The sequence below is a fragment of the Schistocerca gregaria genome, chromosome 2, assembly GCF_023897955.1.
Source record: "Schistocerca gregaria isolate iqSchGreg1 chromosome 2, iqSchGreg1.2, whole genome shotgun sequence".
Lineage (NCBI taxonomy): Eukaryota > Metazoa > Arthropoda > Insecta > Orthoptera > Acrididae > Schistocerca > Schistocerca gregaria.
Genome location: NC_064921.1, coordinates 617,618,678 through 617,636,614, shown reverse-complemented (window position 1 = coordinate 617,636,614; position 17,937 = coordinate 617,618,678). Strand labels below are relative to the sequence as shown.

Genomic DNA, 17,937 nt, shown 5'->3' with positions numbered 1-17,937 from the left:
ATTTGTTGTGTGTGTTGAAGTTAATGTATTTTATGAATGTGCTACAGCAATTGAAAGTCTTAGTAAAATGTAAACAATTATGAATGCACTAGTTACAAAACACAAGTATTATAATCTAAAATCCCTTGGTGGAATATAGTTACTGGAAGGAGTAAAGGTAAGAACTCATTGAATAGTAGAGGCTCTGAGTCATTTACAGGCATATAAACAAGACTGAGAATGTTGCCGGTTTTACAGCTGTAAATACACAAGCCCAGACACGTATACACACATATACACCTGCATGGCTACCTTGTCCTGGATGAATACACTATGCTGCCATGCAGCAAAATGAATGATAGCTTGTTTCAGGTGGAGTCCAGTACTGCTAGTACATGTAACTGGGACAATGTAGTCATACAGGCATTAAGGTATTACATGTATGTATATGTACTCTATAGCTCCAAAGAAGGATTTATTTAAAAGCTAGCAATGTTGTCAGTCCTGTTAATGTGACTATCAACATTCGACATGAAATACGCTGTGAATTATTTTCCTTCATACTGAGGCGTACTTACAATCCCATCCCTCTCAATTGTTGCTCGAATTTGTTCAGACCCAGGAGTTATATAAAATGGAATTTTAGATTTTAGTCCATGCTTCATTGCTTCCTTGGCAATACTTGAACATCGACCCAAGTCTTCATAGCTAGAATTGGTACAGCTACCAATAAGCCCTAGAAATGATAATGATTTGCCAATAACAGAATAATGATACATGGCAATGTGTGCTAAAACGTACACAATTTTTATTTTAAGTGTTAGAGTGAATACAAATTTGTAGTAATTTAGGCTATATACATAATTTTTGACTCTGTGATGGTGATGAAATATTAGTGAAGTATAGCCAGCACCATGCTTTATAAATGCACAAATTAGAATTCTGTTGACAGGGATAAAGTAAATTATGTTTACGCAGTCATTGACAGTTATTTGTCAGATGAAGAGAAAAATCAGAGGGGAACTATTGGAAGAGAGGAAAAACTAAAAGAATAAAAGAAAAAGAATTGTGTCTAAAAGCTACTGACATACATATTAATTGGCAGTATCTTTGGACAACTATACCATAGGAATGAGCAAGACTGTATCATACGGAAGGCTTGTTCATGGTACAAAAGAAACATAACAGGTGGCAAAAAAAAAAAAAAAAAAAAAAAAAAAAAAAAAAAAAAAAAAAAAAAACACAAAGATATCATTCAGTCATCTTTGTGTAAATTAATTTCTGCAATGTACAGCCCCCGTACATATCAGGTTTGGCTGAGCAACATCCACAGTAAGCACGTCATTGTCATGATTTGAAAGGCAATGGAAGGTTAAATGCAATCCCAGTGTCAAGATAAGCAGATGGATCAAAAGCCATTGCCTTGTGGACAGAGTCAGGGACTCAAAGTCTAAAGATATATGTCCACAACAGAAAAATGTACCCAGGTCCACAGGCTCTAAGATGGTAGCTCCATCTCTGGGCCACACTGGTATAGGCTTGTTTCAGGAAATAACTTTTCAGTAATTCCATTTCAGTTTTTATTTATTTAATTACAAATAGTTTCAAGGCTGAAGTCAGTCACACATGTCAGATGTAATATGACTCCCATATGTACAAATAATGTGTCTGTGTGTGTCTGGTTTCAACAATCAAGAACACTTTATAATGAGGCTCTGCCCTTGAAAATAGTGGCAAACACATAAATAAAAGAATAAAGTGTACTGTAGAAGAGTTATTTCCTGAAATATTGATAGCCATGGACGTGCAACACTCTTTTCTAAAAAATGGAGATTAAGAAGTCTTGTTCCTTGTAATAGGGATAACACTGTGCTTGTAAAGTCAAAAGAGGAAAAAGTTAGCTAAATAAAAACCATGATGGCAATAGCAATGGGCAAGGGAAAAATTTAGTTAAATGGACATCTGAAACCAAAACTGGAAGACATAGTATCAGAAATTAAGGAAAGCCAAATTAATATAGTAGTCACTCAGTACCTGCAGCAGAAACCAACATTTGCACTTACGTACTACGAATGCAGAAATGAAAGTACAATTGTTTTCAGGGGTCACCTTTTAAAGAAACCTTTTGTAAGTCATGGACATGAATGGGCACCACTATATCTACCAGATTCCAAACCTGTTTTCTGTGTACACTACAACAACGGTCCCATCAATTAATACCAACTATTATTCTTGCCATGTTCAGGTCCATTACATTTAGTTAGGGCCTTACATCACCGGTTGGGCTAACAATGTGCTTTGCAGATAATTTCCACTCTCAGTTACCATTTGAATGTATTATCATCGCAGAGACATTAATTTTGCTTTTCAGCATTGAGTCTGATTAGCACATGCTGTTTAGTAAGCATCTCCATGCATTATTATTATTATTATTATTATTATTATTATTATTATTATTATTATTATTACTATTATACTCAATGAAATGTGGAAACATCATGTCTCTGACTCTTAGAGAAAGAGTGTGGTGACATATACAAACGATGAATATGTGGAAATCCTTCTGGTCCTTGGTGCAGCTGAGAGCCAGGCCTGGGGTTGTGCTCATGGAGCTTTACCTTCAGGAGACAGGTTCTCTCCTTCCACCACTGTGTGACAGGTCACCCATGTACTCACCATACTCTAGCTACTGAGGAAACTATTCTGGAGGTCATACTCCAAGAACCCCAGCAAAGTACATGTTGTGTAGCAAGACAGCTGCATGTCTCGCTAAGCATGGTCGTTGACATGCTTCATGAACATGGGCTGCATTCCTATCATTATTATTTAATGCAACAACTGCGTCCTGCAATCTGTGGATGCATTTCTGTGAATGGTTCCAACAACAACAGGGAGCCAATTATGACTTCGTAAACACCGTAAGAAGGTCAGATGAAGCATTGTTCACTTGTGAGGGTGTCTTCAATATGCTCAATGCCCCCACCATTGGTGTGACGTTAACCCGCACCTCACCCGCGATTGTGGATCAAGTTCACTTTGGCGTCAATATCTAGGACAGAATACTGGGAGGCAGGAGTTTGAACCCAACTTGTTGCCTGACCAGTTGACTTCATGGAGGTTTTATGCATTCCTCTTGAACTATTTGTCTGATGCACTTTAAGATGTTTCACTCTGAGTTTGGTAGAGGTCATGGTTCCAACATGATGGTGCACCTCCACACTTTGGAATTAATGTACAGTAGTATTTTGACAGAACATTTCCAGGGAAATGGCTCAGACAGGGAGGTTCAGTTGTATGGCCTTGACATTTGCATGACCTAAATCCCCTGGATTTCTTCCTGTGGGCACACTTGAACGAGGTATTCTACTATGCCAACACATGTGGACGAACTGATAGCACATGTCTATGCTGCTCTTGTATCTGTGGTTGCAGCCATGTTATGAAGAGTCCAGAGTTGTATGATCCAGCAGATTGCGCAATGTTTGATTGTACAGAGAGGTCGCTTTGAGCATTTACTCTAAGGACAAGGTAGTCTTTTGTAAACACCATGTGGTCATTAATATGGAAATTATTATTGTCATTTGTTGCTGATGTGCTACATCTGAGCAGATGTACTGCATGTCGTGTAAATGACTAGTAGATGTTGACTTATTTAACTGTGCAATCATCTTTAGCATCTCAAAATTGATATTGTTTTTGTAGTTATTCTGTCATATGACATGTCATTTGTTTCAACTGTCTACTTCTGACTTGGCTGACTATAGTTTTGTTATGTTTATTGCAACAAAACACTGTACTATGTGTGGCTTAATAAATGATGTGCACTTTAGTATTATATGGCAGAATGACACTGACAAATAAAAACAAATACACCTCGACCTCCTGCATGCTAACCCAAAACACTATCCACTGCACCAAATGCACAGCACTACTTCTATATGCTGACAGAGGTAGTTACTGTACATGCGTTTACAGTGTTGCCATACTGCCAATCTTTAACATCCATTTACTGCCAGAAATGTGTGCAGGACAAAATTTTGAGAGACATTTTTATATTGCTAGTATGTGATGAAAAGTGCTGTGATGTCCGAGTGCATGACTTTTTCTTCACCATCTACAAGTATTGTTTTATGAATATAACAGAGGGAAACATTCCACATGTGTGTTTTCTACCTCTGACGAAGGCCTTGTTGTCCAAAAGCTCATTTTCTGACATGTGTTTGTTGTGCCTATCTGTGACTAAGCATCTCCACTACTTCTTATTTTGTAATTTCTATGTTGTCTTCCTGACTTCAAGTTCTGTTATGGGAAACAACTGTGCCCTTGCTGTGTAAGTCATTGTGGGTGCTACAGGTGTTTCAGAAACAATTTGTTGCAACTTCTATGCAATACCAGAGAAATAGCCATTTACAATTTTTTCCAATCCCTGAGGAGTTTCTATTATTTTACCCCCATCTTTGATTCATACATTATTATGCTTGTGTTGTCTTTTCTGGTTTCACATGTTATGACATCTCATACTGCCTTGCTTTCATTTTCTGCATTATATATTATTTTGTCATTGAATGATATTTTGACAGCAAGTATTTTTTTACACCTTTGACAGTTATCTCAGAACTATGGATTAATGTACTTTCCTTACTTGCTGCTATTGAAGTGGCTACCTTCAGAAATGTTTCCTCAAATATTAATTTAAACAGTGTGCATGACTTAGAGAATATAGCATCTACATTGTTTTTCAAATACATTTCATCCCAGGTTTGATTTGCCTCTGCACTAGAAAAAGTATGTATTTTATGTTCTGAGAAGGTCCTTCTGTTGGCCAGCAATTCTGTGGGTTTTACCAAACCTGTCTGTAGCTTTATTACCTTACAGTAATGATTAAAAAGTTCAAGGTCTCTTATCAGTACTTTATAATTTTTCCTGTCAATACCCGTGAGTACATGGTCTAAGACTGATGATGAACTTTTTGATTCCCTAGTAGCAACGTTTACCAGCTGTGCCATGCCAAAGGTGTTCAAAATTTTTAGGAAATTATAATTAATTTCCTCCTCAACACGTGTTAATATTCATGACTCCACATATTATTGTGTTAGTTTTTTGGTCTGAGACTCTTTCCAGGAGTTCTGTTAAGTTGTTGAATGAAGCCTCCATTTTACCAGTAACTGAACAGTACATGTACACACACACACACACACACACACACACACACACACACACAGAGAGAGAGAGAGAGAGAGAGAGAGAGAGAGAGAGAGAGAGAATGATTAACAGCTACCAATTCAAAACTACACTACTTTTGATCAAATCTTCTTTCACTTTATAATGTGCTCTAACTCTGAGATAAATACATGATCCCCAACATTTTATGGTAATTCTACAGTGCCACCTTGCACATTCATATGATGATAGCACTATATGCTGTACTTCACTGTCTCTGCACCAGGGCTCCATAATCCATACCACCATTCTGTTTGATGACTGTTGTTCAACTTTATATTGGTGTACTTTATTCTTAATAGACTGCACATTTTTGTGATGAATATTTAATTCTGAGCAAATTGCTGTGGTGTTTGTGCAGTTCAGTTTGATACATATATCTTTTGTGAACATTATAATGAACCTAACCTCCTCAGAGGTTTCACACGTTAACCGATATGTTCGATTCCATATAAATTTTGGACACACTTGGGTTAATTTTCTTGTTTAAATATTGTATACTGAAAATGTCTGATTGCCAAAAACCTATTTTTCTGCTAATATATTTTTATTATTCATATCGATCCATTTTGTAATATCGATCTTGTACCATGAAAATTTGTCACACAACTGTCAGCTTGAATGACCAAAAACAAATTTACATTAAATATAATATTGTTATGTTTCAGTTTTGTTGTAAACTATCTACTACTTTTCAGAAGGCAAGATATAAATTAAATCTGAAGAATAATTTCAATTAACACAGTCCTGTTAATACCGATTTGGATTATTTCCTGCTCTAGAAGGTACAGGAAGATGGACTCACAAAAAATGTTATTTGGCACCAAGTGCATCAGAATAGTTTCAGACAGTGTTAGATAGTGTTAAGATGGTGAGAGATTGGGTTTATTGTATACTGAGTTTGGTAAATGTTCCTCTCTGATTGATTATCTCCTTTGTATATCTCAAGCAAGTTGCACAATCTATATCTGAAAAGTGTCAAATACATGAAGGTAAATTGTGTTTCAAGAACATGCAACTAAAAGAAGAAAATGGTTAAAAGCAACATAACGCCCCAGTGACTTGACATTTTAGTGACCCTGGACAAAAATTTTTCAATAAGTTACATGAAAATAAAGGAACCCATCCTGAAACTGAGACTAACATTGGAAGAAAAGTACTGTTTATCTGCAAATATAATGCATTTGCTCTTGCTATATATTTTAACACTGTGTAAACTGAGATAGTAATTACAAAATAGTAAGTCTGATTCATAAGATATGGGCAACAAGGAAAGGGGTGCACTATAACACACTGAAGAAATCTCTAAACTAGTTGAGAGACTTTTAAGAAAGAGGAACCTGTTTTCATGATTTATCCTAAACAAATAAAGGCCTTAGCCTCCCGCTTATGCCAGTTTTCTCTCCCTGTTGCCATCACTCAGCTCTACTCAGCCTTCTTCTCATTGTCCAGTTCTCATCATCCTAAATTTGCAGTCATGCAAACCTTGTCATATTAATTAAGTGTGTGAATATTATTTAGTTCTGACACCTTTCTCTGAACAAGAACAAGAGTTCAGAAGCCTTATTAAGCAGTTATCTCACCTTTCTATGCACTTATCTTCTATAAGTCATCGTAACTGCCATCTGTGTCACGTCTGCTCTGCAGTGAGCTACATTAATTTAAGTATTAACTGTATTTTTCTCACTTGTCATTTCTTCTTCCATGTGCTTTTGCTTTTAAGATGCTTTAATTGTTGAGTGCTAGTAATAGTGTTCTATAGATTTCGTGTTTGTTTTGAATACAGTCAGAGAGAGTCCCTTTAGTCGGCCATAGTGCCAGCAGTGTCAGTGTCGTCATAACTGCCGTCTGTGTCACGTCTGCTGTGCAGCGAGCTACGTTAATTTAAGTATTAACTGTATTTTTCTTACTTGTCACTTCTTCTTCTGTGTGTTTTTGCTTTTAGGAACCTTTAATTTTTGAGTACTGGCACTAGTGTTCCGTAGATTTCGTGTTTGTTTTGAATACAGTCAGAGAGACTCCCTTTAGTCAGCCACAGTGCCAGTAGTGCTAGTGTTTGTTTTGGAAACAGTCCAGAGACAGATAGTGCTATTTTCATTGTTTTCTACAAGAAGTGGCTAGCAATCACACTTTAGTCAATTATCAGCCACCTTTAGTGAATCAGCAGTCTAGTTAAAAGTTGATTAACTCTCTACAGTAAATTGATTTCTTAGGGTGGATAGGATGTGTGACTGCTGTGTACAGACGCAGGAGGAGCTGACTACTGTTCGCGAACAGCTGAATGTGTTGATGGCCGCGGTCAGCCGTCTTCAGGCTGCTGCCTCGGAGTGTAGCGGCAGTGGGGAGTCTGGTGCGTTGCATGGTACACCCCAGGTGTTAGATGCTTCACCCACTGTCCCTACTGTCGAGACATCTTCGTGGGTACCGGGCGCGGTTGGGCCACCCTCTCCCCAAGGGGGGTGGCGGGTTCAGCGGCGTTCGCGGCGCGTGAGGCAGAGGGTCAATGTGCGGGCTGGCCGTGTGGCATCGCCTGCTCTGCCTGTGACTGGACATGTGGCGCCTCCTTCAGCAAGGTCCAAGCAGGCACACAGGAGAGGGGTTTATTAGTGATTGGGAGCTTCAACGTTAGGCGAGTGATGGAGCCCCTTAAACAAATAGTGGAAAAGTCTGGGAAGAAGGCCAGTGTTCACTCTGTCTGCTTGCCGGGGGGTCTCATCCGAGATGTGGAGAAGGCCCTGCCGGCAGCGGTAGAGAGCACTGGGTGCACCCGACTGCAAACTGTTGCTCATGTCAGCACCAGTGACTCCTGCCGTCTGGGTTCAGAGGTCATCCTCAGTTCATACAGGCAGTTGGCGGAGTTGGTGAAGATGGAAAGCCTCGCTCGTGGGGTGGAATCTGAGCTAACTATTTGTAGTATTGTTCCCAGAACTGATCGCAGTCCTCTGGTTTGGAGCCGAGTGGCTTAAACCAAAGGCTCAGATGAGTCTGCGGAGATCTGGGGTGCAAATTTCTCGACCTCCGCTATCAGGTGGAGATATGTAGGGCCCCCTGAATATGTCAGGCGTGCACTACACACAGGAAGCGGCTACAAGGGTAGTGGAGTATGTGTGGAATGCACATATAGGTTTTTTAGGTTAGAGAATTCCCTCCCTAGGCCTACAAGACACCTCCTGAGACGCAGCAAGACAAAATGCAACAGGAAATAACAATATTAATCTGGTAATAGTAAACTGCAGGAGCATCTGTAGAAAGGTCCCAGAACTGCTCTCATTAATAAACAGTCACAATGCCCACATAGTACTAGGGACAGAAAGTTGGCCAAAACCAGATGTAAACAGTAATGAAATTCTAAACTCAGATTGGAATTTATACCACAGAGAAAGGCTGGACAGTTAAGGGGGAAGCGTGTTTACAGCAATAAGAAGTGCAATAGTATCGAAGGAAATTGACGGAGATCCGAAACGTGAAATAATTTGGGTGAAGGTTACAGTAAAAGCAGGCTCAGACATGGTAATTGGATGTCTCTATAGGCCCACTGGATCAGCAGCTGTTGTGGCTGAGCACCTGAAGGATAATTTGGAAAATATTTTGAGTAGATTTCCCCACCATGTTATAGTTCTGGGTGGAGATTTTAATTTGCCAGATATAGACCAGGAGACTCAAACGTTCAAATGGGTGGCAGGGACAAAGAATCCAGTGAAATTTTTTTAAGTGCTTTATCTCTAAACTACCTTGAGCAGTTAAACAGAGAACCAACTCGGGGTGATAATATATAAGACCTTCTGGTGACAAACGCAGAATAGGGAATCAGCGATCATAAAGCGGTGACTGCATCAAGATTTCAGCCATAAATAGAAATATTAAAAAAGGTAGGTGGCAAAAAGCAGATTTCAGAGTACCTGATGGCTCAACACAAAAATTTTGTCTCAAGCACAGATAGTGTTGAGGATCAGTGGACAAAGTTCAAAACCATCATACAATATGTTTTAGATGAGTATGTGCCAAGCAAGATCGTAAGAGATGGAAAAGAGCCACCGTGGTACGACAACTGAGTTAGAAAACTGCTGCGGAAGCAAATGGAACTTCACAGCAAACATAAACATAGCGAAAGCCTTGCAGACAAACAAAAATTACGCGAAGAAAAATGTAGTGTGAGGAGGGCTATGCGAGAGGCGTTCAATGAATTCAAAAGTAAAGTGCTATGTGTTGACTTGGCAGAAAATCCTAAGAAATTTTGGTCTTATGTCAAAGCGGTAGGTAGATCAAAACAAAATGTCCAGACACTCTGTGACCAAAATGGTACTGAAACAGAGGATGACAGACTAAAAGCAGAAATACTAAATGTCTTTTTCCAAAGCTGTTTCACAGAGGAAGACTGCACTGTAGTTCCTTCTCCTGATTGTCGCACAGATGACAAAATGATAGATATCAAAGTAGATGACAGAGGGAGAGAAAACAATTAAAATTGCTCAAAAGAGGAAAGGCCGCTGGACCTGATGGGATACCAGTTCGATTTTACGCAGAGTACGCGAAGGAACTTGCCCCCTTCTTGCAGCGGTGAACCGTAGTTCTCTAGAAGAGCGTAGCATTCCAAAGGATTGAAAAAGGGCACATGTCATCCCTGTTTTCAAGAAGGGACATTGAACAGATATGCAGAACTACAGACCTATATCTCTAATGTCTATCAGTTGTAGAATTTTGGAACACATATTATGTTCGAGTATAATGACTTTTCTGGAGACTAGAAATCTACTCTGTAGGAATCAGCATGGGTTTTGAAAAAGACAATCGTGTGAAACCCAGCTTGCGCTATTCGTCCACGAGTCTTAGAGGGCCATAGACACGGGTTCCCAGGTAGATGCCGCGTTTCTTGACTTCCGCAAGGCATTCGATACAGTTCCCCACAGTCGTTTAATGAACACAGTAAGAGCATATGGACTATCAGACCAATTGTGTGATTGGATTGAAGAGTTCTTGGATAACAGAACACAGCATGTCATTTTCAATGGAGAGAAGTCTTCCGAAATAGGAGTGATTTCAGGTATGCTGCAGGGGAGTGTCATAGGCCCATTGCTATTCACAATATACATAAATGACCTTGTGAATGGCACGGAAGTTCACTGCGGCTTTTTGCGGATGATGCTGTGGTATATCGAGAGGTTGTAACAACAGAAAATTGTACTGGAAGGAGGATCTGCAGCGAATTGACACATGGTGCAGGAAATGGCAATTGAATCTCAATGTAGACAAGTGTAATGTGCTGCGAATACATAGAAAGAAAGATCCCTTATCATTTAGCTACAGTTTAGCAGGCCAGCAACTGGAAGCAGTTAATTCTGTGAAGTATCTGGGAGTAGGTATTAGGAGTGATTTAAAATGGAATGATCATATAAAGTTGATTGGCGCTAAAGCAGATGCAAGACTGAGAGTCATTGGAAGAATCCTAAGGAAATGCAATCTGAAAACAGTACATATGTTCGTCCACTGCTTGAATATTGCTCACCAATGTGGGATCCGTACCACATAGGGTTGATGGAAGAGATAGAGAAGATCCAACGGAGAGCAGTGTGCTTCGTTACAAGATCATTTAGTAATCGTGAAAGCGTTACGGAGATGATAGATAAATTCCAGTGGAAGATTCTGCAGGAGAGATGCTCAGTAGCCCGGTACGGGCTTTTGTTGCAGTTTCAAGAACATACCTTCTCTGAGGAGTCAAGCAGTATATTGCTCCCTCCTACGTATATTTCACGAAGAGACCATGAGGATAAAATCAGAGAGATTAGAGCCCACACAGAGGCTTACCAACAATCCTTCTTTCCATGAACAATACGAGACTGGAATAGAAGGTAGAACCAATAGAGGTACACAAGGTACCCTCCTCCACACACTGTCAGGTGACTTGCGGAGTATGGATGTAGATGTAGCTGTAGATACACTAATATTTTTCTGGTTAATGACAGTCTATCCTATCATATGTTACTTATATTACAGTATCCAGAGAATGCAGTTAGCATAACAAACATTCACATATTGGGAGATATACCATGATTTCTTTTGACATCTTCACAGGAAATACTTACCCACTCTAATATCCAAAGGCCAACCTTTTTCTTTAGCTGTTTGGCCAAGTTTTGAGATAGGGTGGCACAAATCTGGTGTGAAAGGTCCATTGATGTGTGGTTCTAGTGTATCCAAATCTAGTTCTATTGTCTGCAAAAAGAAAAATGTCCTGTAACAAATAAATCACCAGAATAAATTTGTTAACTACATACACAAGTAGCAATAAATTACCATACAAAATGAGAAGAGGGAAAAGGAAATGCAGTTATCATAGAGCTAAACATAATAAAGAATATCACCCTTCATTTGATTTTTCACTCAGAGCCTCCACACTAGAAAAATATGAAGTGCATCATAAAGGTGGCCTGGCAAGTGAGGAACACAACACACAATGAACACATAACAGTGTGCGAGAATTTATCGGCTGTTCTTGTAGGTACCCATTTTCATGTACTCCACTGTAAAAGGTACTAAAATTCAAATTTACATGGAAGGAAATTAAAGTTTGTGGAGGAGAAACAAAAACTGTATGTTTTGACAGTGACATTGTATTTATGGGAGAGATGGCAAAGGACTTGAAAGATCAGTCAATTAGAATGGGTAGTACCTTCAAAAGGAGATATGAGATGAATATCATCAACTGTAAAACAAGGCTAAAGAACATAGTTGAATTAAACCTAGCAATGCTGAGTGAATTAGATTAACAAATGAACCAGTAAAATAAGTAGACGAGTTCTAGCTGTTTGGGTACTAAAATAATTTAATGGCTGAATTAAAGAGGATGCAAAATGCAGACTGGCATTACAAAGCAAGATTTTTTTGAAAACAAGAAATATGTTAACATTTAATTCATATAAATTTAATTGATAGGAAGTCTATTCTGAAAATTTTTGCCTTGAGTGTAGCCATATTCAGAAGTGAAATGTGAAATATAAGCTTTAGAACAAAGAAGCTTTTGAAATGAGGTGCTGCAGATAAATGCTTAACATTAGACTGGTAGCTCAGGCAGCTAATAGAAGACTGTTGTAACCATATACAGTGAATGTGCTTAATTAAACAGTGCACATCTCCATGACCAACCTAAAGAGGCCACCATGTGTCAGTACAGATGGTGCAGCAACCACAGCACAGTATGCAACAAGCCTCTTGTAAGCCAGCATGCTCGGCCTCAGCCAGACTCATGTTTAGATGGCTAATGTATGCTTCACTGTTAAACTGTGACTGAATGTACTCCTTGGTTAAGTGTGTTTGTGCTGATTATTATTTTATTTGTTGTCTTAGTATATCTTTTCACATGAAAGCATAATAAAAGTTGGATGGTCGGGATTCAGGTATTGTGTTTGTACAACATTACAATATTTTTGGTGAATAGTGCAGTATTCTGCTGAGCGTGTTTCATTTCGTGGCTCATTATAGCCCACATGTCAGTAGAAGAATTTCTTCCATCTCTTGTTGAACAGCAGCAAGCTCATGTCAGCCACTAACAGGCTCTCTCCATGGCAGTAAACAATGTGGCAGCACTTTGACATGCCAGGGTTGACTGCCGTTGTTGCAACCTCCACCGCTTCCTCTGTATGAGAATACTACGGAAGACTGGAACACATATAAAAAATGCCTTTGGCAACATTTCCAAGCTTTTGGCATCCCTGACATCCACTCCTGTAAGGCTTTCTTTCTGTCATGGATTTCTCCTCATGCTTATCACCTTTTGTGTCAGCTACCTCGTCTTTGGGAACCCCAGTTTCGCTTTTGATGAAACGTGTCAGTTGCTCTCTATCATTGCAAACATACTCACGTTATTGCTGATTGCGCTGAGTTCTACCATTGTGAAAAGTGGTTGCAGCAGTCATACAGAGCTTTGGCAGCAGCTTGGCCTTCATTGCCAGTTTGTTACTGAAGCTCACCAGGACACAATGCTGATTCAGTGGTTTGTGATGCTGTAATACATTTGGCCTCTGATAGAGAAGTTGGTGAATATGCTTTACAGTGTGAAACTCCCTCTCTCGCAGAGGTTTTGAACATTACCCAGAATTTTGAAGTACTTAGGGAAGCAGGAAATCAGATAGAAATTTGGTGTGAAGTAGCTTCCATTGCTTCTCCTCCTCAACCACCATCTGTTGGCTCACAGGGGAAGATGATGCCATGACCATGCAATCACAGTCTCCACAACGCTGTGCTAAACAGCAACAGCAGTCAGTGTCACAACAGCGGTCACATGCCCCTCTCCTATCGTGCCGTTATTGTTTTCTTTAACATCAGTGGGCCGCGTCTCCAAAGTGATGGGCAATGTGCAACCATCTATGTGCAACTCTCAACCTCAGTAGTCAGAGATGAACATGGATGTGAACAATGTTTCCCAAGTGATTGTAGCCCCAAATTTTATATTGAAGTGCATGTTTTGGAAAAGAAGTTAAAAATGTAAGTAGACTTGGTTGCAGCAGTGACTTTGGGAAATTCTCAAGCCTGTCTGGATCTTGAATCACTGGCATTGTCCCCTGTCTCCCATTGGTTGATGAGTTACAACAAACAGCAAATACCCATAGTGGGACAGTTTTCTGTCCTCGTAGTGTATAAAATCAGTTGTTTGGCCTTTGCCCTTTCTGGTGGTGGATGATGTTAACAATGAAAACTTATTTGAGTTGGTGTCTTGAAAATTTTTGGATTCTCTATTGCTGATGAAGTGCATCCAGTATTGGATCAAGTTCTGTACCAACAACTGGATGCACTCTGTTCAGAATTTTCCTCGCTAATTTTGGAAGGTTTATGGTGTGCTCTCAACTTCTAGTCTCACATAATGAAGTCACAATGAAACTGACAGTGTGCCCCTGTATTTTTCATGCTCAGTCAATTTCAATAGCCTTATGGGAGCAAGTCAAATTAGAACTAGATCTACTTACATCCTTGGGTGTTGGCACACTTGTCTCCTCTAATGAATGGTCTGCTCTGTTGGTAAATGTTGCAAAACCTAACAGCAACTTTCGGCTCTGTGGTGATTTTAAAAAATCTGCAAATTCATAGTCTACTATTGACATGTTTGCCTTTCCCCATTAGGACCAAGTCATAGCACGGCTTATAAATTTCATTTACTGGATAAAGCAGCCCATCACCTGCAACTCTGGACAGTTTTTGCAGAGCTTTAACTGTGAGTTTCATTTCCACCCCACAGCACAACACACTAATGCAGATGCTCTTTCTTGATTGCCGACTGATCCTGATCCAGCATTTGATCAGGATGAACTGTTGTGTTTTCATGTAGACAGCTAAGCCCAAAACAACATGGATGGTTTTTCCATGAGCAGTTCCCTGATTTCAGCAGCTGTCACAGCCAATCCTGTCTTACATCAGGTCTTTCAATTTGTCTGAGTGCCACAACTGGCCAGACAAACCACTGGGCCAGGCATCAGATCCCTTGCATGATTATTATGTCCTCCACCACTGCCTTTCTGTTCTTGATGGTGTGTTACTGTTGACTACTGAAGAGTTGGGACCAGGGTTGTGATCCCCACTGCACTGCAGTGGGATAACATGTGCCTTCTCCACCTGGACCCCTGGGGTATTTCTCATACAAAATTGCTGGTCTACCACCATTTGTTTTGGCTGAGTATTGACAATGAGGTCACACATGTTGTGTCAGACTGCCCACAGTGCGCCACCCAGTTAGTGGCACCCCATGGCCCCTCCCTCAGCATCCCTCTGTGGTGTATTCATGCTGACTTTATGGGTCCTTTCCTTAACTTTTTTGGCTTGTAGTAGTTGATGCTTTTTCATAATTTCCTTATATGGTTCATTGCCCATCCATCCCATTCATGGCCTCCGCCAAGGCTTTTCTCTTTGAAGGATTGTCATATATGCTCATGACAGAAAAAAATGGCGCACAATTTGTATCTCCATATTTTAAGAGTTTCGTGCAAAGGGTGGCATCCAGCATGTTATGACTCCTCCTCCATTTCATCTTTAGTCAAGTGGTGAGATGGAGCAGCTATTCCATACTGTAAAAACTCAGATGAAAGAATATATCGTGTAATCTCCTCCTGAGGAAACCATCGATAGGTTGTTGAGCTCATACACGTTCACCCCAGTTGGCAACCACAGCACAGCAGAGGTGTTTCATGGCTGCCATCCTGTATATTGCTTCATCTGCTCTGGCTGATACCTGCCTACCCGCCAGAACCTGCCTTGCAACGGCTCTGTCTGGGGTCTGCCTTCTGGGCCTGTGGGTTTGGCCAGTGCCCTGTTGTGGATACCAGTGGTTGCCCATCACTGCTGAGGCCACTGTCTCTTTGTCATGCGCACCTCTGATGGTTTGGTGTCATGACACTATGACCAGCTTCGCTCATGTGTGGCCAACCACACACTGGAGACTGCGCCACCACCTCCACCATACGCACCAGCCCTACAGTGCAGTCTGTGTCCCCTTTAGCCCCTGTGCTGTCTTCATTTTTGGTACTGCTGCCACTGGCCAGTGTGGTTATGGTTAGCATAGGGATGCATCCATTTCTGCAGCCCCTATGCTGCCTCTCTCTTCTCTGCTGGCTCCATTGCTGAGTGACTACCCAGAAATGGATTTGGCACCTTCACATTGGTGCTCCCTTACAGTCTCTTGTGGGTGAAAGGTGCTGTTCTGGTCCATAGCAGTACCATTTCAGACCGCACACTCCAGTTGACTGCAGAACTCCTACTCCTACTCCAACAATCACTCCTTCTGATGACATCATGAACATTTGTCCCCAAGGCGGAAGGAGTTTTGTAACCCTATACATTGAGCATGCATAATTAAACAGCACACGTCTCCATGTCTGGCCTGAAGAGGACACTGCACATCAGCACAGATGGTGCAACAAGCACTGTGCCATGTGCCTAAAAGCCTTGTATAAACCAGCGTGCTGGGCTCTCAGCCAGACTCACATTTAAGTGACTAATGTATGCTTCAGTGTTCAACTGTGAATGTACTTGTTGGTTAAGTGTGTTTGTGCCAATTACTATTTTATTCGTTGTCTCAGTATATCTTCTCATGTGGAAGCAAAATAAAAGTTGGCTGGTGCGAACTCTGATATAGTGTTTGTGAACTGTTATAATAAAGAGGTCCTGGATTGAACTTCAGGGTCAATAAATGCATGGTCCAGGCATGGACCCATGCAGACATTTTTTCATGAGAGGGGCAAGAGTCATTTCTTATAGCTAAATATGTCAAGAAGTACACTAAACTTCTATTACTTCAAACAGTTGGCAGTTATCCACTTAGTACTCATATTGCTTTGACACCTAAATGGTAAGCATATTTCAATATTATATATGACGAAATACATCTAATATGAATCTGGATGCCACCTTTTTGATCCAGTGATATGAAATTACGTCCTACTACTATTAAATCCATGGTATCCAATGAGTTATGACAAAGCTGCAATATATCAAAGTATCCACACTATCGGGTTGAAACTGAAAAAAAAACTGCTACAGAAAAAAGAATGATTGAGCAAAGCCCTGCTGAATATAAGCAAAAGTAACCAATAAATATGGCAGGTGAATATTCTTGGAAGTGAAGGAACAGGGAATAAACTTTATAAAAGCCTATTTGACTTTGATGGAATCTACAACACATTGTCTGTAAACAAAACTTCACGCCGGGTCAAGTTAATTAATTTATTCCATTACTTTCATTCTCTGTATTCTTTAAAGTTAGTAAAGTTAAGCAAATTGTTTTTTGAAAGCTATATTTTTTTTTGTTTGGACAGAGAAACTGTAGCCTAGGGCCAGCATACGACTATATGAACATGGGAAATCTCCCATAAACACCCTCAACTCGTTGATGGAACTGACCTGGACATCTGAACCAATGCAATCCTCATCTGAAATTTGTTACAGTAGTGTGCAGCCATGCCAACTGGACAGCAGAATTCGTCGAATTGCATGTGGTGCTGGACAGCAAGCAACAGTATTCAAGAAGATCTCAAGAGAAGAATTCTGTAATCTGCAGTTTAGTAAAGCAGCAAACAATTACTGCTTTAGTAAAGCAGCAAACAATCATTGGTAGAAATACATGAAAATGCTGTAACAAATAAAAATCCTTTATTCAGATTCCAGGAGGGAGCAAATACCCTCTAGTGCTCCCCCCCCCCTCCCCCCTCCTGCCCTCTTCTGCAGACACCTATAGGCACAAGCAGCAGTTAGGAAGGGAGCAGTTAATAGGACACATAATGAGCCACCAGCAAATGCACAATGTGGTAATGAAGAGAAATGTGTTTGTGTGTGTACAGAGGAAGATGGAAAAGATCAGTTTCAATTCATCACAGCTTTGCAGTGAGAACCTAATCATTGCAGACTCTATTCCTCACCCAGTTATCTTGTTCCTGCACAACCAGACATCTCATAACTTAGAAACATGTTGGTCAGATGAATTCTGTTGCTCAGTATATTTCTTTTGACTTAGTTTCTCACTACACCTAAAACAACTGGACCATGTTGCTGGGTAGGATAAATAACAGAAAACTGTTTGAAAATAATTGTACATTATAACAACCTTGAGTAAAGAAAATTTAATGTAAACAAAAGCATGCTCCAACTATCCTGCAAAAGTGACAGAAAGCAACATGAAAGATGTATTATGATGATTAAGAGGTTCTTTGCATTATATGAAGTATGGAGATAATGACTATCATCATTACAATGTATTCTCTC

At 40.1% G+C, this 17,937-nt stretch overlaps 1 protein-coding gene across 1 annotated transcript in view; it reads right to left on the bottom strand.

Moving 5' to 3' along the window:
* LOC126334596 (probable aconitate hydratase, mitochondrial) overlaps positions 1 to 17,937 on the bottom strand; it is a 142,849-nt gene that overhangs the window by 48,911 nt on the left and 76,001 nt on the right. Inside the window, exons 8-9 of the mRNA XM_049996988.1 lie at positions 11,280 to 11,409; positions 558 to 715 (exon numbers count right to left, since the gene is read on the bottom strand). Coding sequence (XP_049852945.1) covers positions 558 to 715; positions 11,280 to 11,409 — 288 coding nt within the window. The remainder of the gene's footprint in view (positions 1 to 557; positions 716 to 11,279; positions 11,410 to 17,937) is intronic.